Here is a 22,890-nt window from a genome sequence, read left to right as displayed (position 1 = left end):
GGTGAATCTACAGTGTAGAAAGACAGCTGTAGATAAGATGCATATGTGATATAAACAAAACATTTGGTGATTCTTAAATATTTGCAAGAAATGCCAGCAATATTGTATATGCCTAATGAATGACTAACAATTGCTACACATGGATCTATTATTAAGTAATCCAATTAAAGGATTTATTAATGAAGTTTATTAATAGTCTGTGTCATGGCATACTTCATTCTCAAGCACATGAATGTTTTCATTGTGCAACATGTTTTGAATTAGAAGGAAAAAAGGCATCAATTCAAAGGCAACTTTTCAGTCTTGAGACATCAGCTCAATGAAGAGAGAAAACCATAAAAAGCTTATTGTTTTTTTCAAATTACAAAGTAACCCCCCCCCCTCTTAAAGGTGGATAATACCATTGCAAGGGGTTACATTTTTTATCAGCATTGTCATCAGACCCTTGTCCTTGCGTTGATCTGTTAATCATGCAGATTCTGACTGCTATGTCCTGCAATGAGCTTTAGGATCCTTGTGGATTCCTTGGACAATCACACAAAGACAGGATATTACTTAAACCTCTATGAGTTTTTCAAGAGGGACTAATATACTATTAATCCTTGCCTTCTGACTAACAGTGATGATTGTTTCTTTGTGAATATTTGTAAAAAAGTGTGTGTAGGTATCGTTTTCCTGCATGGAGATCAGCTTGATTGTGATTGCTTCATTAAATTTCTCAGTTTATGAAGATCTCTCTCGTTGACTTTGGCCACATATTTTATTTTTTCACCTGAAAGAATAGATTTGGATGTTTTAGTGCTCACCTATCTTCCCCTATGCAGTTTCCTATAAAATGAGACTCTTTCTCATTCAAAATGGAACGAATGTTATTTATTCCGTTATGAGAGATATGTGTTGGAGGTTGGATTTGACACTGAACAAAATTAATGGAGGTTACAGTAGTCTGCAATGGCTTGAACAGTAGGATCATCATGCACCATCAATCATGGAGGAATTTTGTGACTTATGCTCAAATCCGTGATATTTCACTCAATCATGGTTGTTTGGTAACACTCACTTTGTCTTTGTTGTCAAATGTGGACAAACTGACATAAAAAAAATGACTGGAACATCAGGAACAACATCATCTTGGAACCATATTATCCAACTTTTTGTCAAAAGAAGTTGATTGCATTTTTTCTCGTAACCATGGTTCCTTTTGTAACTGCTAGTGTCTGCATGGCGTATGCCATTTTTCTAGGCATATGGCTGTGGCTCTGTTTACTCATGCGTCAGTTATGGGGCACAAACTCTGGTAGGTATATGTTCAGGGTTGTATGAAAAAGAAAGAAATCTTTTATTTTTCAGTTATTATTGTTAATTTTTTTTTGGGGGGGGTGGGGGGAAAAGGGAGGGCTAGAGGGAAAAGGGGGTAGGGGAGGAAGATTGCAGGAGAGCTGCATGGATGATAAAAGGGAAGGGAAAGAGGGCTAAGGGGAAGATGTTTGTTACATGATTTTATGTGGATGCTTCCATTTTTATGCTAATGTATATACATTATTTAAAGACACATTCATGTAAATGTACATGCAGTAGCACAGAGATGGATTATTTGCAAGTTTTATCAAAGATTTGTACATTTCTCAAAAATGAATTATTCTCTGTTGAAACCATAAATTTACCTGAAACTCAGAAAAAAGCACACACAATTTGATGAACCTGATCCAAAAAGAAAAAAAAATGTATGATTTAAGACTCAAGTCTCTGAAAGTTTTGAATATGTTTACTATCTGTACATCGTGTGGGTTTGTATGAATATGCAATAAACACATTTTATCATGTTGTATCTTTCTTATCAGATCTTATATTGTGTGCATGTAGTACTTAGAATATGATGATATTGTATTCTGAAGTACTGCAATGCCTATAAATCTTGTATGATTCTATTCATGACATATTTCCAAATGTTATTATCATTGTGCAGTACATTTGCCTGAAGGGTTTAGCTTATTGAATTATGATAAATTCAAGGGGACAAAAACCATTATGAATAATTGGTGCATGATTGCAATTGTTGAAAAGAGCTATTACCTGATGATCTTCATGTCAATACCCTGACTTGCTTTGCATCATACTGTAGTATTTCCTAAACAAAATAAAGTTACCTATTGGCAATGTCGCTGCTGAAGTCGCTCCTGGGAGTAGAGGGGAATGTCCGCTACTTGATACTATTTATCACGAGATGGTTCCCCCCTCTCTGTTGACATGGCGCCTTCCGGCTTCCAGGGTGACATTTGTATAGGCTAATGTTTCTTTGTGTTAACCTGGAGCTGAATGTTCTAGTTTATCGCAAAGAAGTTGGAAAGTGTTCCAGAGATTGAGGAGCCCTTAACATACTTTTTTATTGATTTGTTTGTAATGTAATTCAAATTAAAAATGAAACCTGATTTTTTAAACATTTATAGTAATTAAATGATTTTTTTTAAAATTGATACTAAATCCAACCAAGAACTGAGTGAGAATGTTTACATTCCTAGATACTAAATCAACTAAAAAAATGAGTGAAATTTACCATCAAGTTCAAGGAGATGAATTTTACTGTGAGATTTTCTTTCTATTTGTAATGGAAGTATAATTCTCCCTCATTGAAATGACCTGTAAGTTTTGAGTAACTATTGATGTTACATCAAAGGAGTGAATACTCATACTTTTTAACTCAAATTTCATTCAAAAATTATTCTTAATTTATCCATAATACCAAATTAATTTCTTGAAGAATGCTCATTTTTTCTATTCTCTCCCTTATGTGTTTGGTCATATAATTTGAAACTGATATTTCACTACCCATTGAGGCAATGACCAAGCAATATGAAAACCTTTCTCTTTGATTTATGACACCTGATGGTGTAACGATAACTGTAATGATTTTAGGCAAATTTCCTTTTTTGTGGTCTTAGAGAAGCTATATTTTTCTGTTATTTTCCTGTTTGTAGGCTCCAAGGCGGAAATATTACTTTTGATACATTTTGTAAAATTATTCTGCATCGCCACATACATATAGCCTATTGCATATATTGTTGTTGCTTTATTTTGGGTCTCAAATGTTTTATATAAGTTATTTTTTTATATTAATTTATGTGAATGATCTGTTGATTATAAACTATCCAAATGATGTTAGTTCTTATTGCCTAAGACAGGTGATCATTCCATGGACACAATAGACCGTTACCCTACATGACATGCTGGACTGTTTTGTGATTGATTTAGCCCCTTTTCTATCATTTTTTCTTCTCTTATTTATTTTGTCTATTTAGATCTTGAGGTTCCAGACCCCTCGGAACTGAAGTGGCAAACCACGCCTCTGTCTCATGGTACTCTGCCAGGAGAGGGCGTCCTATATTCTGACAATTCTCAGGGGAGCAGACCCATAAGGTGTGTATGCCAGCTAGATGCTGAGAGCCAGAAGGTTGTTCGCATTTTTAGTCTATCATTTATCCCCCAATACATTTTTAACCCCCTGTATACTGTACTTTGTATCCTTGCTTCAGGTTCCCCCAAATCAAATCATGAATTTTGATGGAAATATGAAAATAATTATTTTCAAAGAAATCGTACAATATTCTGAGTTCATATACTGCCATTAGAAAGATTAAATAGGTTTTGCACGGGCCCCTTCACTATATCTAATGAAAGAGTTCTATATTGGATAGTGCCTTTCAACCAATGGTCTTCAAAATGAATTGTGAAGCATATGTTGTACTTCAAATATGTATACAAAGTCAAAGATATTGAACATCTCTAAGTTAATGAAAAAATTATGACAATTAAAACTTGGGATTGGGCTTGCACTGCTGCAAAAATTGGTCAGGTAGCTTCCAGGGTTGTACCTTTTTGGCCCCATAGAGAATTTTGATAGTATCAATACTTTTGCGTGACGCGATTTGCGTAGAAATCCACCCTGGTGGAACCCCTAAGCTCCTTTTGCTTTGGGTATCAGGTGGGGCTAACCCTGGTTTAACACATTAACATTGATCATTTTCACGCCCTTTGCTGCGTATAATGTCAGCTCATGATCTCCTTGGATTTGAGTTGGTAAATACGGTGGAGGACGGAGGTAATTGCAATTTTGACCTTTGAATGATTTCATTTCATATATATTAATATATTTATTGGTCTGTAGGAAATGACTTGCATCTCAGGATCAATTTTCTATTCGGGTATTAACTTGGTGTACAGTGTAATATAAACACAGATATTGTACATTACAAATGTGACTAAAACAAATAATGCTCTTGTCATGTTGGCCCTCCTATTGTTTGATCTGATATTTATGTTCCATACTTTTTTCTTAACTATCATTTCTGAATTTGAAATTATTGTATTGCAATGTTTAATTGGTTGAATGGACTGCATTGTTTACATAAGTCACCTTGATGAGGTATATAGGCTTGTGAACCATGGAGGGGGTTTAAATATCCCCATCTATGTTTTTCATCTTGAGAATTCGATTTTATTTTTTCTCATATTTCCTAAACTAAATAACAAAATATCAACACAAATGCAAGAAAATGCAATTGATTATTATAACACAGAATGCTGTGTGGCAAAGTAATTCAGTATAGCCAAGAATGACTGTAGATTATAACAATGAAAATATATGAGTGTGAAATAGGAATGATCCAGCATAGAAAGGATCAGCACAGATGCACACATTATCCATGTTCAAAGTACCACCCCCCTCCCCCCCAAAAAAGAAAGATCCTGTGTAGTTGTATCAGATTCAATTTGCACACATGCTTTAAAAAAAAAAACAAACAAAAAAAACATAGGAGCGGGTTTAAACTTCCATTGTTTTGTCCGAAGGCTTTGGAACTGCATTGCATGTAACAACTATCAAACACAACGGCCCGTATTCTGATTGCAGGTTTAACTTAAACTCAGGTTTAAAGTTGTGGTTTAAGTATGGAAAGCCAATTGTTACATAAATCACTAATAGTAGAGATATCATACTTCAGCTCATTTGGCTCTCGAATCATTCATAACTGTCTAAAAAGTATAAATAGGTGATTGCCTTCACCATCTATAAATGAGGAAAGAGCACAGTAAACATAAGAAACATACAACTTCATAAAAACTTTGACACGTTTGGCTTCCCATACTTAAAACACAACTTTAAACCTGAGTTTAAGTTAAACCCGACTTCAGAATACGGGCCAAAGTGTCAAAGCAAGGCACTGCCCCATTTATTGGAGGTGATGTCTTTTTTTTTTCATTTTTATTGAATCATCACTCACTCTTTCCAGGACACAATTTATAATGAATTCATAGAAAGCTCATGCATTTTATATTTTGATGTATTAAACATGTCAATTCCACACATGAACTATGTTCATTATGTTAAAAAAACAACCATAGAAAATACAACAGTGCTGACCACACTTTTAATCAAACTGTTATATTTTGCATCTATGTACACAGCCAATGCTGGCATCTTGTTTGCTGAACATTTTTTTTTGGTTGCCATATTGATATGTTAAAGAAAGTTCTTTATGGAGTTGCTACAGTACACATTTCCAGTTGGATTGGTGTATTCTATTAACATTTCAATATTGCATCCACAGGACAGAAATATTATTATTTTGTTAATAGAGGCTTCTTTTGCTACTTATTCTGGACCTAGAAGTCTTTTTTATGTTTGTCTCATCCATACTGTCAGGTTTTAATTCTTTCTAATCCTTTTTTTAATTCCAGTTTTGCTGCTCCTGCAGTAAACCCAGTGGACTGGTCTGGAGGGAACTCTTTTAATTGTGTCCACCCTCAGGTTCAAACTCCAGATTCAGACATGTCCACTAGAGGTGATAGATCAGGTAAACCTTTAGCAACATGTCATATCATTCAGTGAGATTGGGATTTATTTTGTTGTTATACTACATTTATGTTGTATGTACTATGGAACCTGGGAAAGGCTATAGGACCAAGGCAATTCTAGTCTTGCTTATCCTGTGCTGGTCTCCAGTTGCCAGTGGTGTTTTTACTGATTTCTTCACAAAATGTTGCTCATGTTATGCTTTTGTCCTTCTTACATAGTCATGCAATGTTAGAATTAGGATAATTAATGGTAAAGATCTTAGTTATTTTTCGATAGTGTATTTAGATTGAAAACTTATCAATAACACATGAATACATAAAACAGAGCCTGTATCCCCACTTTTGCTCCTAATGTTTTAATATAGACTATTACATCTTTTTGGAAAAGAGAATGTAAAATGTTTAACTTCAAATGACTGCACATCTGAAGTCGTGTCATTAGACACTGAAGTGCAAATAAGTTTTGTGTAAACTTCATTGCTCCTTCCAAGTTGTGACTATTCCAAGAGAGGATACTTAGTATAATTCTTTATTTCAAAGCCCCTTGATAATGTAGTATTTTTAATGTATGCTGACATTGGAATTTTAATGCTAGTTTTGTTTCGTAGTACATGTTCAAAAAATAATCTTGGAGGGAAGGTAATTATTAACACCAAATTAAATTGATTTTGGTTTCATATCTTATTGCCGTGGGAGAGATAAATGTATTTTATGTGATCTGAGCACTTTCACACAAATGATGCAATCAGTTGTACAATTAACTATAACTGTATGTACATGGTTTACCATTTATATATATGTAAAAAAGTTACAATTGATTTTTAGGACTTACAGATAATTTTGTAAGTGTGAAAGCTGGAGTGAAAATGGTGAATTGTGAACTTAGAGGACTGAGTGGAAAAGTTATAGAAAGTTAACCCACTGGAGATTGAGCCAGCATATTTGAGGGCCGGAGTATATGGAGAATATGTGTTATAGTGAAATCAGTCTCAAAGGGGTTAGATGGAGAGACTGGAGTTAAATTGAGGAATGAGAAAGGTAGGGAAGAGCAAAGGCAGGAAGATGGGATAAGGGGGGGGGGGGGAGTTTATAACAGTTGAAGGAATAATAGAAATAGCAAGTAATATGGAGTAAACATGGATGAATGAATGCTCATCAAACATTACTCCATATATTCTTATTCCATCAATTCTTTCAATTAGACTGCACCGTCTTCTCTCGGTTAAAGAGATTGATGACGTTTGGATGTCTGTGGGTGGGTTTCTAAAAGGAGAAACAAGAAGATGACAAATGATGACAATGATATAGATGCAGACAACCTTTCTGAGTACATCAATTCCTTCTTTAAATTGGGTTAGGATTATTAATAGATGAACAGAAACAGGTGCCACTAGAGAATATCTTTATGTTGCCTTTGTAACTTTGTCAAATTGTAGTCCAGAGACTTCTCAAGGGGGTCTCTTTGGAAATATGATTATCAGTCATTTTCCTCTGCTTCTTGCAACAGAAAGTTTTTTTTAGTTGAAATTTAGAGTTGAAATTTTCAACCATTGCATTCTTGTAGTATCCCCTAAGAACGAAGTGTATAGCATGCATTATTTTGAGGTGGCACCTGTGTCTTGGACTAATGAACGTATTTGTTCTCAGGGTGTTTTACAAATCAAGGTGATGCTCCTGATGTCCCGCGGAAAGACTTGGCACATGTTATTTTTCTAAGGTGCTAAGGTGCTAAGGTGCCTTCCTTGCACAGTTATTTTTTAGATATAAACATTTTTGCTTTTAATGGTTGAAGACGCTCTCTTCATAACCCAAAGTTCACCCCAAAATGCCAACCTATCACATCAATACAATCCACAATGACTCTCCTTTCTGTCAGTCAATATCCCAGTTGTTTCTTTCTCCCTTCCTTACCATCTGTAATTATTCAGGTCATCCTCAACAGTGAGCACCTCGTTAACTTTCACCTCAATAAATTTGACAGACATTTGACCTAGTTAAAACCCCATATCTGACTTATTCTATTTATCCCACTACATCCTGACTGTCATGATTGTCAAATATCTAGGCGGGTTATTTTGCAGTGAGCATTGGTTGTCATTATTTAACTCAAGTTCAACAAATTTCCTTTAATTCGGGAAATCCTTACATTCTTGTACGGATGAGATGGCTGTTGTGAATCTAGTGTTTGGTGGCTGGATGGGCAAACGTTTCATGCCACCAGTCATGATTTATATACCACTAAACCTTTGATGTTGTTTGAAGGTTTGCATGGTGGCATGTACAATTGCTGATGTGGTTTACGGTACACCATGTGGAGTGTGACGGACAGTCAACCTGTCCGAAACGTCGTCGAGTCTCTCTACTACTCATCATCTCTACTCGCCGACTCAAGCCAGCATCTCCTCATCAGCTCTACTACTCAAGCTGTTCTCACTCAACATTCCTTCTGGTTTACAGTCCTTTTCAGGACTATTTTCAAGAAAGAATACTCTATTCTCAAATCTCCACTTTCTCGCCTATCCACTTCTTCTCTTCTATCCACTGTTTCTATAACACTCCACATGGTGTACCGTAAACCACATGGTGTACCGTAAACCACATCAGCAATTGTACTAAACCTTTGTCTCAAATTTGGCAACTCACTATTGATTAGATGAATGAATGAACACCGGTGTCTTGGCTCAGTTGGTAGAGCGTCCGTCTCACAACCGGGAGGTCGGGGGTTCAAACCCCGGCCGCGTCAGACCAAAAGACGTTAAAAGATGGGAGTTGCTGCTACCCTGTTTGGCGTTGAACGATTAAAGGGATAGAGCCTTGTTAATCTGGCGCTGCACAGCGGCTGCCAGGCCCACGATCAGTTGGGCAAAGCAAATTTTCGGAGTATTTCTTTTCATGTCTATTTCAAACAATAAATTATGTTTTTTTTTAATTGCTGTAGTTAAAATCAATTTTTTGCTCACGATCTAGAGTTTTACAATAGTGCTGAATGAGATATTCGTGATCATATTCTTATAAACTTTGAAAAGAGTGTATTTACATTTGAAAATGGCGAGTCTTGGCATTATGCTCTCTCAGGCAGAAAATTACATGGGGCAATGGCAATCAGTCCCCAAATCTGATGTTTGTTTATTCATTTCATTATACATATGTGTGTTTATTTATTTTTCTAATTTATTTCTTTATCCATTAATTAATCTTGTATCCAGGCTGGGCATATCTACTTATTTTCAGGTTATAAAAACACACTTTTATGGGTACAAATTCATTCTAGATATTTTCAGACATTGTAAAAATAACAATGATGTTATTTTCAAGGAGTGACTGACTGGTATGTATTTGTCATTGCATTTTATATTTGATCATTTTGACTTCAGTTGTTTTGCCATTTAGATAGGAGTGGCAATCCATGCCTTCCTGTGTTTATCTGTTAGTCCAGTCAATCTAAAGTCCAAACGGTAGGTCAGTGTCAAATCCAGCTTCCTATGGCCTTTACCCTTAACAAAAAGAAAAAAAAAAGCCATTTAACTACAATCACATCCAGAGGGGGTGAGGATTCACAGGTATTGATCACTTATAAAAAGCAGAATTGTGTCACCATTATAAAATTATTTAACATTATTGAATAATATTACAAATCACATTTGTTATATAAGCCATCTTATAGTCTTTACAAATGTTGGTAAACTTCAGCGATTGCAACCGCTGTCAATCCACCTCTAGAACTTGTTGGACAAGATATCAAACAAAAAGTATGAAATGCTTGTATGAATTATCTGCTGGTTGAATAGGTCAGAATTGTTCCAAGAAATCAAAAATGTGAAAATCTGTGTGGATACTTCTGATTTCTTCTTTAATGCTTGGCTAAAGCGTGAAAGGTCAAAATGAATGATCATGGTACTACTTTAGCTAGGAGGTTGCGATGTTTCCTAATCGAGCAAATAATACAATTTTATTCAGATGTCCCAACTGGATACAGGATGCTTACTTGGGTTGAACTGAACAATGATAAGACCTGCTCAAAATCCAGATTTTTCGTGAACTTTGACAACTAAAATAGTTGAGTGTTTGGTTAAATTTGTGCTGTCCAAATTCGTATTGCATTGATCCAATGTGCTCGCATGATGACAGATTGTGATGTACAAATTAACAAGCCCTCTTTCAAATTTTGTTATATCTCAATAAATAGGGTAAAATTCACAGAGCTAAATGCAGAAAATTTGATCAAAATCGGATAACAAATAACAAATTTATTGAATTTTAAAGATTTGCATTATTCCGGTGAAACAGTTCTAAGCATGTCTTCATGAATATTCATTAGGTGTGCTGATGATGTCATATCCCCACATGTTCTTTTGTATTCTATTATATGAAATCAGGTTTATTCAAAAGTTTTCTACCAAGAACTTAAACAATTGGATCGACAACTGATTAAGTGCATTAGTGTTTATTGCCGCAATTTATTTCATCATAATGGAGACACATCATTTACACATGTGTGAAAAAATGAAACATACATGATTTCATGTAATAACATAAGAAAAGGGAAAGTGGGGATGACATCATCAGCCCAACTTATGAATATTCATAACGATGTGCATACATGTAGAACTGTTTTCACAACATATTGATAAACTTTAAAATTCAATAACTTCCTAATTTGTTTAATATCCGATTTGATGAAATTTTCTGCATTTTGCTCTGCAAATTTTACTATATTTATTTAGATATAAATATTTTCAGCCTGGACCATCCCTTAAAACTTTCCAGTCACTGCCTTCATTATACAGTACAGCAGGAGACTATTAGTTACAGTGCTAAAAACCTTCACAGTGAGAGCATGTGTATCCTTTGGTGTTGACAAATGCTGTATATCAATGACCTCGTTGAGAAGGGGTTTCCACCCTTCCTGAGCTCAGTGAGCAGCCATCTTTACCAAGACTTCAAGGAGGAAGTCCATCCTAATCTGAATTTAAATCACTAATCTCAAACACACTTTGACAAGTCAGTCGCATCTTCATCTAGGAAACTGTCGACCCTCGTTGCACACCACGCTAAAATTAGCGGCAAGGCGAGCCCAGGAAGAGAAAGTGTCAAGATGTATGTCAGTTGGTTGATTGGGGGATGGGAAGTTTTTAATGTGTTGATTGCTTAATATTGACTGCGAAGCAGAAGAAATTGTAGGTAAAACCGAGGGTGCATTGATGAGACCAGTTTTCATTAAAAGTGAAGTCCTCCCCAGACTATTCTTGATTTGAATAAATAGAGAAAAATCAAATGAGCATTATGCTGAAAATTTCATTAAAATTGGATGTAAATTAAGAAAGTTATGATATTTTAAAGTTTTGCTTACTCTCACAAAAACAGTTTTATGCACGACTCAGTGACATGTAAATTAGAGATTTAATGATGTCTTTCACTCACTATTTCTTTGTTTTTTTTATTGTTTGAATTATACAAAATTTCAATTTTTACAGATTTCACAATTTGACCAACATGCATGACTGAATCATAAAATGTTAAAAGAATGGTAATTCCACGTGTTCAGGGAGGGATAAACTTTTCCCCTCATTGTCCTGTGAAACAGGACAATGAGGGGAAAACTAGAATATTTAATGTTTCATACTGTAAAATACAAAAGAAATAGTGGGTGAGTGAGGTCATCAGTCCCCTCATTCTCATATTGACCAGGATGTGCATACATGTATAACTGTTTGTGTAAATTAAGCAAAAAATAAAAATATAACTTTCTTATTTTACATGCGATTTTGATGAAATTTTCAGTGTTATGCTTGTTTGATTTTTCTCTTTTTATTCAAACAAACTTAATGTTGGGGTGGACTTGTCTTTCAAAATTCGATATTCATAAATTTGTTGCTGTAATGCTTTCAGTTGAGTGGAAAAAAGTGAAGTATTCTTTATTTTGATCGGGCATGCTATCAAAATAAATTTTCTTGCAAAATCGTAAGAATTCATTTAATGAAACACATTTTTGTTTCATATTCTTCATAGTGTAACTGTTTTTAAGCATAAACATTGGTGCAACCTTGTAATGAATCAGAAAAAAACAATATTCACTTTTGAAGGGATTTACCAAAATTAGAAAACAGACATATAGGCCTGTCAGTTTGACTGAATAATGTATTGTGTGTGATATAATTTCATAGTTGATTTATTTGGTAAAATTATTTTGGACACATTTTGAAAATCAAATGTTTGCTTTTGTAGTTACGTTTTTACGAAATTGATAGAAGACATAAAAGGAAGATGGATTAAAGCGGTGGGATATTGGAAGCTGTTGATTGAAGAGCATGGGGAAGATGACAGCCAAGTGGCTAAAGTAATGGGAGAAAGATGAGGTTTATCAAGATGAGGGTAAATTTAGATAAGATGTGGGGGGGGGGAATGAAGGGAGGAGAAAAGGGAGAGGGAATGGATAGTTGAGATAACTGCCATTGGGAGAGAATGGGGGGGGGGGGAGAGGAAAGGAGGGAGGGAGGAGGATGAATGGAAAAGAGGGATGGGTATTTGAGAGTTGAGAAAACAGCCAATATGAGAGACGGGGAAAGGAGGAGGAAGGGAAGAGGGCAAAAAAATGGAGGGAAGGATGGGGGGAAGGGGGAGGGTGGGAGGTTCAGAAAGGGGGAGAAACAAGGCAGAAGGAGGGAAGGAGGATGGGGAGAGAAAAGCAAGGGAGTGAGGGATGAAGAAATAGGGAGACAGAGTGTAATGAGGAGACTTGAGAGATACAGGTTGAGAAGGAAGAGGTTAGAAGATGTAAAAATACAGATAATCACTAGAAGGAAAATCTGAAAAATATAAACTACAGAAGAGAGAATCGAACAGGGTATGATTATGTAAAGTGAAGTGTTATGGATAGACAGATAGGGAGATGGACAGATGAAAGTAAGTGGGTGAAAGAGGGAGAAGAAAGAAGAGGAAAGAGGTAGAGAGAGTTAATAGGAAGAGGATGTGTGTGTGTGTCAGTGTGTGTATGTACAGACGGTGTAATGAAATAACCATGTGATGTGTCATAAACCTGATATGTGTCATTCATCTTCCCCACACAGTAACCAAGCTCCAAGAGAAGTACGGCAGTGAAAGACCTCTCTCGTTTGACTCATCCGTCGACCGCCGAGCAGCCTATGCAAACTCCCCGAGTCGCTCCCTTAAAAGTCTAGATTCCAACGCGAGCAACAGGCCGGGCAGGTACAGCCAGGATCGCTCGGCAAGCGGGTCACAGCATCCTCACAGGTCATCAGGTGACTTCACCTCAAGATCAGATAGCTTTGGTGGTTATCCATCGGGCAGCGGAACGCAAGATACCAAGCCGTCATCACATCATCACCCAGCAATGTCTCATATGCGCACTGGAGCTGCAACAGATGCTCAAGCTCCGGGCAGGCATCGTGGTTTCCAAGACGATCGGGGTAAAATAACGGCCGATCTGAAGCGCGGGAGCACCGAGAGCGGGTACGGGAGTTTAGACAAGGACAAGATCAAGCGTGGAAATTATATTGGATCTACTTCAGGAGACTCGAACCCAGTGAATGCTATACGGGATAAATATCTAGTCAATCGACCATTGTCAACAAGTAATGGGGATTCTTCTGCTTCTAGAACAGGTTCATATGGATCACGTGCCATAGCTACCCCTCCTACATCTGTAAGTGATAGCCTTGCTAGAGCTCTCCACAGCGGGTCTGAGTCGGAGGACTCCGAATCGAGGGCTGCTCGCATCGCAAGATACAAGGAGCAACGCAGGCGGGAATTAGCTGAAAAGTACGGCCTTGGTCCCTCATCCAGCGAAGGAGAATCGTCATCGAGGCGACGGTTCTCCAGCCAACAGGAAGAAGCCTCTCCAACTTCTGAAAGAGTGAGAAAACTGTCAAATGCCAGTGATAGGAGTTCTAACCTGGATGCTATCCCGTTGTCAAGGAGACACGCTAGCAGGGAATCTCTGTCCAGTATTACCGGTGAAGTGGAATCTATACATACTAATGGAAATACCTCACAGGATAATTCACCAGCAACTACCCCAAGATTAAGGTGAGTGGAATTGGAGGACCTCATTTTCATTCTGAATTTATATGACCCCATACTTGAAAACTAATGTACCATTTTGTTCTGTAACATTATTATTCTTAGTTTAGATAGCGCTAAATATGACGTTATAACCAGCTAGGTTCTCCCTGCTATGATTTCATAGTACGGTAGGGAAGAAGACTGTTTTATACGTTCGAATCTACGGTTGCATGATATTACAGAAGTGTTAACTAACAAGGTAAATCATTGTTCTCTATATATATATTATGATTATAAAGTTATCAAAAGGTAATAAAGGAAAACATTTCTTTTTATCTTTTAGTTATGTAAGACCTTTATATACCTGTTTGCAAAACTGATACAACAATTTGTATCATACTTCAAAAGAACTCGAAAAAGTACACCAGTACATCACATGACAACCCTATTGTGACCCCAGTGTATGTAACGTCACATGACACCCTTATCTATCCTATGATAAATGTCAGTCAGGGCTGTCTAATTAATCTAAGACAGATTAATGAACATTTATGTAGGTACCTATACATCAAGGTTATGCATACAGCCAGCAGAGTTTATCTTTCCTGTTGTGGTATAGAGCATCTACCACCGCCTTCTTATTCCCCACACTTTGCTTGGATTACATGAAGTTTTTATATTGAAATAATAATACATAATATTCATATCGCTCAGAATATAAATTATTCATTTTTTATCACTAAATACATAAACAAGATATAAATAAGAGATTTTTTCTAACAATATAAAGATGGGATGACCATAGAAAGATTTGAAAATGAGTTTAATAATGTAATGAGACTGGTGCGAAGGGATGGGGGTTACAAAATCATAATAACATAATAGTAAGTTTACATAAAGTAAATATACCAACATTATGATATACAAGATGGAATACTATTTAAAAAATTGAATGAAATTACTGGGGGTGATGATATTAACAATTTAGGAATTATCGAACAAACGCAACAATTATAGTATTCATATTCTTGTTTTGAATATCATACTCTTTTTTTTTCTTTTATGGTATTTGGCAATTCAAAATTTCATTGCATATTCCACAAGGTGTTAGTCTAGTACAAATTTATGAAAGTCTTTCCCTTAAATTAAATATCAATGAAATTACCTTTTCCATTTAATTACAATATATAGTCAATTATCTCATACTTAAAAGTAAATGGATGTTTCATTTACTTCTTATTTTATTGTTTTTATTTGTATTGTCAGTTTTCTTCTGCATTTTTGGTTATCCCTAAGTACATAACACTCATAAAAATGTTTGAAAGAATAAATGTACATAATTGATAAATGGTATAGTTTGACAAGTACTATTAACATAAGACAATTTAACTTTAAAACTAATTTTAAGAAGGTGTTATTCTTTAGCTTTCATTCATGATGAGTTCTCTAAGTAAAAACCACCCTAAGTACAAACTCAGTATGATGTCTTCACAACCTTCATACTTCACCAAAATTGTGTCAAATCTCTTTATTACTCAAATAATCATATCATGAATTCATGTATGAAATTAGCTGCAATCCCCAGTGTCATTTGCTTTATCTTAAATAAAATTGACATGAATTTGCATCCTCCCGCAGTCAATACTACTAAAGCCCTTCATGCCTATTAATTTTACCACACTTTCCAGAAAGGAAGTCCATTTAGAGCAGGAATACTCTAGGGAATTAAATGTACCCTCTTCATTTATTCTGATGCAAAAGAATATTTGGAAAAGTCTCTGACGCATCGACAGGGAGAGGATGTCCTACGAGGTATTTTTAAACCTTCAGACTTTAAGAGTTTTAGTGCTTACCGGATCAATACTGTTTCTTATAGAGATTGACTTGTTATATTTCTCACGTTTCATGGATCTGTTAGCCTGCCTGTAGGATCGGCATTGCACTGTCCTGTCTTCCTACCTCTAAATCCTTGAAGTGTGACAGATATAAAATCCTAATTGATTTGTAAAGGTTTTACTCTTGGGGTGTACATGTAGGTCCAAGAATTTATTCCCAAGACATGTCACTTGCCGGAGGAAAATATGTTTTTGCCCCATTATAGATGATTAAAATAAATGGCTCAGCCTTTCATCATAGAAATTGATTTTCCAAGAATTGAATATGTTTGCATAATCATGCCTGAATATTCATTGTAGAAAAAAGGTTGCCTACAGCAGAGTGCTACATAAGCACTTGCCCGATTGCCTGGGGCAAGTAAAAGTTGGGCACGTGTTTTAAGTAAAAACAAAAACTGCTTGCCCAAATAGGGCAAGCGAAATTCTCACACAAGACTGACCAAAATTATGGTCGATATGACGTATTGACCTTAATTTGGGTCATGGCAGGCAAGATAAAATCACCTTAGAAAAAGAAATGCAATAACAAAGTAGATCAGTTCATGTCAAGAGAGAGAAAAGGTCAGTGTTTTATAAAACCGCAAAACTTTCTTCTGAAGAGGTAACTTTTTTTCTAAAGATCATAGATTTTGGGGCAAGTATATTTCTATAACTAGAACTATCTAAAAATTTACTTGCCTGACTGGGCAAGTGCTTCTAAAAAATTAGAGAGAGGCAATTTACAAAAAAAAAAGTCAATTTGTTAATCAATAATTCCCATTATTGTCTCTTTACCAATGCTACTGACAGTCTTACATTTTTTTCCATTTTTCATATGTTTGTAATATTTATTTTTATTGTGTTGTGGGGCCTCCAAGGACAAGTTTGCCAGTTGCTATTGGAGCCAAAAAACATTTGAAAAAAATGAAATGAATGGTTAAATAAATAGATAAAGAAATAAATAAATAAAGTAATAAATAAATAGATAATTAAATAAATAAGTTAATAAAGAAATATGTAAGTTAAAGCATACAAATAAGTTGAAAAATATTTATAATTTTAGCTGTAAATACATATTACACTCTGATAATAAAATTACTGATACATGATTAGCAATACCTCTGGTTTAGAGATGGGGGTTGACTTATAGTTATATAAATATTCATTATATTCATCACTATACATGTGCAATGCAGGTTATTGGTTCCCCTCTTATACATTCTTCCTGTATTATACAAGAGGTGGATTACCCTCAAGTGTATAACGATGAATACCAAATCCAAATGTCAAACTTAATACACATACATCTATCAATGTTATTAATTACTGCTCATGAAGTCCAGGTGATCCAATTACACTTGGTCTATAATCTAACCATGAAGACAGTAGTAGCAGTAGTTTATATATGTTCACATATATACACCCATCAGATACACTCATCTTGAATTCATATTCAACATACATGCATATTATACAGGTTTGTTTATAATGCTGTAAGAACATCATTCAGCCATGTACCATGGACAATGATTCTAAAAAATATACTTTATTCAATGAGTAAAGATGAGGTGTTTGGGTGACATGCCCAACATGGCAACATTGAGAAAAAAACACTCACCAAGGCTTATTGTGAATTGAAAGTGTTTTGGACTGGAGTATTTCCTTGGTAAGAAGTAAAGAGTAGTTGACACTACAGATTTGGTAAATCGAACGAGTTTTGTTCCGAAGAAAAGTAAGATATGCCTCAGGTTTGTTATTTTGAGTTGATCCCAATTTGTCCCATTTTTGTAGACTGCCCTCTCTAGCTTCAGTTCGATCAACTAAATCCACACAAAATGTTCTGTTGAAAAGTAAAAGAGGCTTGCACAAATTGTGAAGAAAAAAATTGGTTACATTTCATTGATTTTACAAAATATTTGATGTGTGTGAATTATTATGTCTCTTTCTTCACTCATCAGTATTAGCAAATCGATTACATCATATTAGTAATACAATAATGATAATGTTTGTCATTTATAAAGCTCAGTATCTATGGCCCGTTGTATGCCTTATATATATTCACTGCTCTTTAAATGACAATGTATGATATTAACCTGACAATAGTTGAATGTAAAGAATTTTTATGCATATGTACATATGTATTGACTATATATCTCATATCTAACATTGTGAATTTTGTGAATATGTGAAATGAAATGTACATGTTAAAACAACTCTATAAACCAGGATGAAATATATTTCATATACATTTTGTAATTAGTTATCCCAGAGCATTCACATTTAGACGACTTTGTAGGTATATGAACTAACAAGCATGTTGTCAACCAGAGAAGCTTAAGATGAAAATTGTTTTAAATATCATTTAGGACTTAGGAAATAAGAAATAGCCTAAGTTATAATTTTCATTTGATACTCTTTGTTTGGCTCTATTCCTAATCTCACAACAAGAAATAAAAATTTCAGAATGAAATAAAAACAGAAATGAACTTTTAGCAAAATATTTTTTTTTCAATTCATGAAAAGAGAATAAGCAATTTTTGAAAGTTAAAAAAAATCATTTTGGCTTCCAAAAATTGAGAATTGTATCTGAGATTTAGATTGCAATGTGTTATGGACCTTTTATTCTGCTTTCTCAATGAACATTTAATGAAGATAGTTCGGTCTTAAGAATGTCTTAATCAAATCATTAAGTATGTCATGAGGAAGTCCTGATCAATTTCCTTGGCTCATCTATCTGAGAAAGTTTGATGACCAATGGATTATCTTAACAAGGAGACAAGATCCTTAAAGGGGAAATCCCTCCCTCCCAAATTATAAAATAAGGATAGGAAGAGAAAAATCAATCAAGCTGAGAATTCCTTCACAATCAGATTCACGAAACAAGTATGCAAAAATGAACATGAGCAAACAGATGATATAACAATTTCATTATTTCTTTTGTTAACAATAAAGACAATCTTAATTGAATCTCAAACTTTGTTTCACATTATAATGAGGAAAAAAGGAAATATTCCATATCATTTGATATTTTTTTTTAATTTGATAATGAGACTGTAACACCACTGGCTACCTCATTTGCATATCGTCTAGTTGTGCATATGCCTATAACCTTTTGATGAAGACAGGTGAAACTTTGAAATGCGGTAGCTTCCTGATTTCACACCTGACTTTGATTAAATTTTCAGAATTGAGTTTGATTTTTATCGAAATCAACTTTTTCGGGACTTGGTCTTCCCCTGTAGTGTTGTCTCCTTGGCATTCCTCATGACATCTACGCCCATATAGAAACATTAACTCTTACTGTCTTTACATGTGATCGGCTTTTGGTTCAGAACCAAAACCAAAAGCCGATGCAGAATCGGCTTTTGGTTTATCTTGTACTGCGGTTACACGCTGTTACAGCTCACGGTGCAGAATCGGCCGCGTGTCAAAAACCTGAAATGATACGCTCACCAAAAATATACGTCATGATAAAGACAACGCTGGATCCGTGCGCTTACAATTACATCACAATGGTAAAGTAAATCAAATGCGCACCAATTGCCGATGCAGAATCGGCTTTCTGTTTACACGTAGTAAAAAAGCCGATTCTGCTTCGGCTCGCGGTTCTGAACCTGATGTACTACTTGGTAAATTGCCGATTCTGAACCGATGCAAGTTATCGCGTTTACACGCTATTAAAAAGCTGATGCAAAAGCCAATCACATGTAAACACGGTATATGTGATGCCTCCAACTTGTCTTGTTAGATGGTACTAATTAACACCCTGCATGTTTTCCTCTTCCCATAATTCCCTGCAACATCAATGGTCCTATGACTGCTTCCTCCTGGAAACCTGCTCACCAGCCGGAAAGGCCGTAGGGATTCTAACATCTCCACGGAAACGCAGGATTTTATAGATGCCCTGGAGGCGTCCCGTGCAGCACGTAGAGAAAGGTAACGGATTGTAATCACCTAATATTCTCTATAGATCATGTATTTATATACATATATGCATGAGAAAAGGAGATTGAAACCCCCATCAAGGTTTTCAAGCACATCAGAAAATTGTTACGTTGCCCTCATCCGACCGACCATAAAATAAGAAGAAAAAAAACGGGTTCTTTTTTTGCAGACACAAAATATACAAATGCAACGTTTTAGTGAGAAAATGTCAGATTTGCTCTGATTTGTATCTAATAGCTTTAAAAAAGCACTAAAATATGTATTTTGACTGCATAAAAAATCATCCCATGCATGGTCATCTTTATGCAGTGCAGCAGGACAGTATTTCAAAAAATAAAAGAAAATCAAACAACTGAGCCAACCTTCAGATTTTGGCATAGGAGAGCAACATAACAATTTGTGTATTAAATGCTGTAAATATAAGTGAGTGCAAATTTCCCATACGTATTCTGATTGGATCAGACTATGAACACAAAATGCTTTAAAAAACCTGGAAGGGGGATGAAAGCTCCTTTGTGATGTTGAACCTAATATGTTTGTGTATTAGCTTTCCATGGGAACCTTTGTTTTGATTTTTTGCTGACCACTGTTTCCATGGTTACTGATGATATGAAGGTTTCTCTCAGTTGTCTAATAATGTATTAGCATCACCATTGCTTGAAAAAAAAGGAAAAATGTGTTTTTGTAATGTGTTCCACTGAACCTGAATGACTGTACTAGATAACATCATATTGCATGCTTCCCATATTATGAGATTTTTTTTCAATGTGGATGTACAGTATATCTAAGGGTATGTTGTTTGAGAGTCTTTATTTCAGCCGATTGTTTGGATTCAAGAAAATGAATTCGAATCACTTGCAAACATTAAATACAAATCTGCAATAAAGAGATAAATTTTACCCAACTTAAATCAATTCATAATTCATTGCAAGTATCGAACCTCTAATCAATTGCAATGTGCAATCAATTGAAATGATTATGATTTTAATGATTTGAAATCAACATGCGTGTCATTATAAGTTTCATGCAGTGCCGCCCAGGATGAATCTCTATCTACTGAAGATAACAAAATGTTCATCTTTAATGCAATGGGGGGTGGGGGTGCACTTTTTCACAAAGCCATTCATAGAAATTTACAAACAATTAGAATAGGAAGTGCCAAAATGTGAGTCAAATAATTCTGATTTAGTTTAGGCCTATTGAAAAATTATCAAATATACATCTGATATGCAATGGCTATGACAGGAGATGATTATCTTACAGTTGAAATGTTTGAGTAATATATTTGGCTTACCATATTCCAGTCATTTGTAAAATAATTAAAAACATTATAAACATGTGGCCCTGTCACATTATTCCATGCAAGCCTTGCGGGCAATCGCCCGCAACTCACCCATAAAAAGTTTTGAGCATGTTCAAAACTTTTCAGGCGGGCAACTCAGACTTGCATGCGCTTCTGCGGGCAACATGCATCCAAGAGGCGTACAAGATACTGTGGCGATCTTTGGGTGGCGAAAATAGTCGCCCGCAAGGCTTGCACGGAACGATGTGGTAGGACCTATATGAAACACTACCAAAATGGGCAGACAGATAGCTGTTATAAAAAGCTCATTAAATCTATGGCAACCTTGTCTCAAGTTCCACACTATTTTCTTTTTTTTTCATAGCATAACTATCAGCAATGCATTAAAATCCCTATCTTCATCCTCTTTATCAATGGTTCAATCGTTTTTGTGCCGTCTGTTGAAGTGAAGGCCAGTTTGAGGTGTTGAGTAGATATGCCAGCTGTGGTTGGATGTAGGCCTACAGTACATGCAGCATGAATTGAACTTCTGCATTTGTTTATCAGGGCTCTTTTATATTTCATATTCTTTGTAATGGGTTTTGCTTGTTATTTTGTTGCAAAGGGTTTTGCCTGCTTATAAATGCACTTTAACATCTGAGTGGGGAATTCTACCCCACCAAGACTAAGCTTTTTTTTTTTTTTATATTAGAATAATCTTGAATTTAAACTAATGATTTAAAATAAAATTTTAGTTGACAATGTGATTTTTTTCATTTGATTTTCAAAAGAGTTGTCAAGTTGTATTGAATTGACTTTTGTATGATTATTTTTCAATGCACATAAACAGACAAGATTCATGTATAAGTATTTATGTCTTTCTTATTCCCTTCCCAGGTCTTTTATTTTTTTACCCCCTTCTTTGATACCTCTGAGATTTGTTATTTGATTAGTCTTATTGAATTGAGATTGATTTCTAATTGACCTTTGCCGAGACTGTCTTTTCCTGGAACCCCTCAATAAGATGCAGCATCATCGATGACAATTGCTTTCTCAACAGAACCCATTTTCATGGATGATATACTTTATTATAATAATACATCACTAAATTCTCTTAGAAATCACAGATATATAACATTTATTTCTTGTAATAATCCCTTGGCTCTATTGTATGTTGAAGGTGATAGTCTTAACAAATTGTTTTTGGTTATAGTGAAATGTTTGGAAAAGTATTAGATGTGGCTCAAAGAAAAACTTAGCATGGGGGTATTGACCATGGAGTGATGTCTGCAAACACAGCTAATATGTATCAAGAATTCTTTAGAGATGAGTGCTGTGTTGCCGACATCAATTGCCGTTGGTGTTCCAGTTTGTATTAACATTAGAATGTGACGCATGACATCACGGCTAAACTAGGATTTCAAGAGGTAATTCTAGTCAGACTAAATACCAAACAATAGGGCTTAGTGTAAATGACATTTCAGACTGCATTGACAGTTATGTCATACAAATTAGATAAGTGAAACGCTAATCGAGGTATTTCCTGATGTGCCATAGGACGTGGAAATTGCGAAGAATTACTTGTGTGAATTCTCGTCCATTAGCGTGGCATAAATGGCATGCTCAAGCCTGCATGGGGCTGGCTTACAGTTTTGGCCTGTACTGCATCACTTGTCGGACTCCTAAAAGTTATCAGTTGAAATTGTGTCCAGTAACGGTTTGCAACAGTATCCAAGAAGCGCAATAGATCTACTTGGAAAATGCTCTCAGTGGATAGGAATCTCAGTCATGACTTGTAAGTGTCATTTGTTCTATACAATCTTTCGTCAACACTTGGATTTATCATGTACAGGTATCACAATTTATCATTATTGCATTAGCCCTCTTCAGTTCTTTGGAAACAAACAAAGTAAAAAA

The 22,890-nt window shown here is 35.3% G+C and overlaps 1 protein-coding gene across 1 annotated transcript in view; it reads left to right on the top strand.

The window, feature by feature from the left end:
• The first annotated feature begins 708 nt into the window (after positions 1-708).
• The window catches only part of LOC121421964 (titin homolog), a 48,632-nt gene continuing 26,450 nt past the window's right edge, over positions 709-22,890 (top strand). The window contains 5 exon segments of the mRNA XM_041616768.1: positions 709-1,297; positions 3,297-3,414; positions 5,734-5,849; positions 12,918-13,896; positions 19,593-19,682. Of these exon segments, the coding sequence (XP_041472702.1) occupies positions 1,192-1,297; positions 3,297-3,414; positions 5,734-5,849; positions 12,918-13,896; positions 19,593-19,682 (1,409 nt within the window). The 5' untranslated portion in view covers positions 709-1,191.

This window comes from Lytechinus variegatus, chromosome 1, assembly GCF_018143015.1.
Source record: "Lytechinus variegatus isolate NC3 chromosome 1, Lvar_3.0, whole genome shotgun sequence".
Lineage (NCBI taxonomy): Eukaryota > Metazoa > Echinodermata > Echinoidea > Temnopleuroida > Toxopneustidae > Lytechinus > Lytechinus variegatus.
This window is presented reverse-complemented; position numbering and strand designations above follow the sequence as displayed.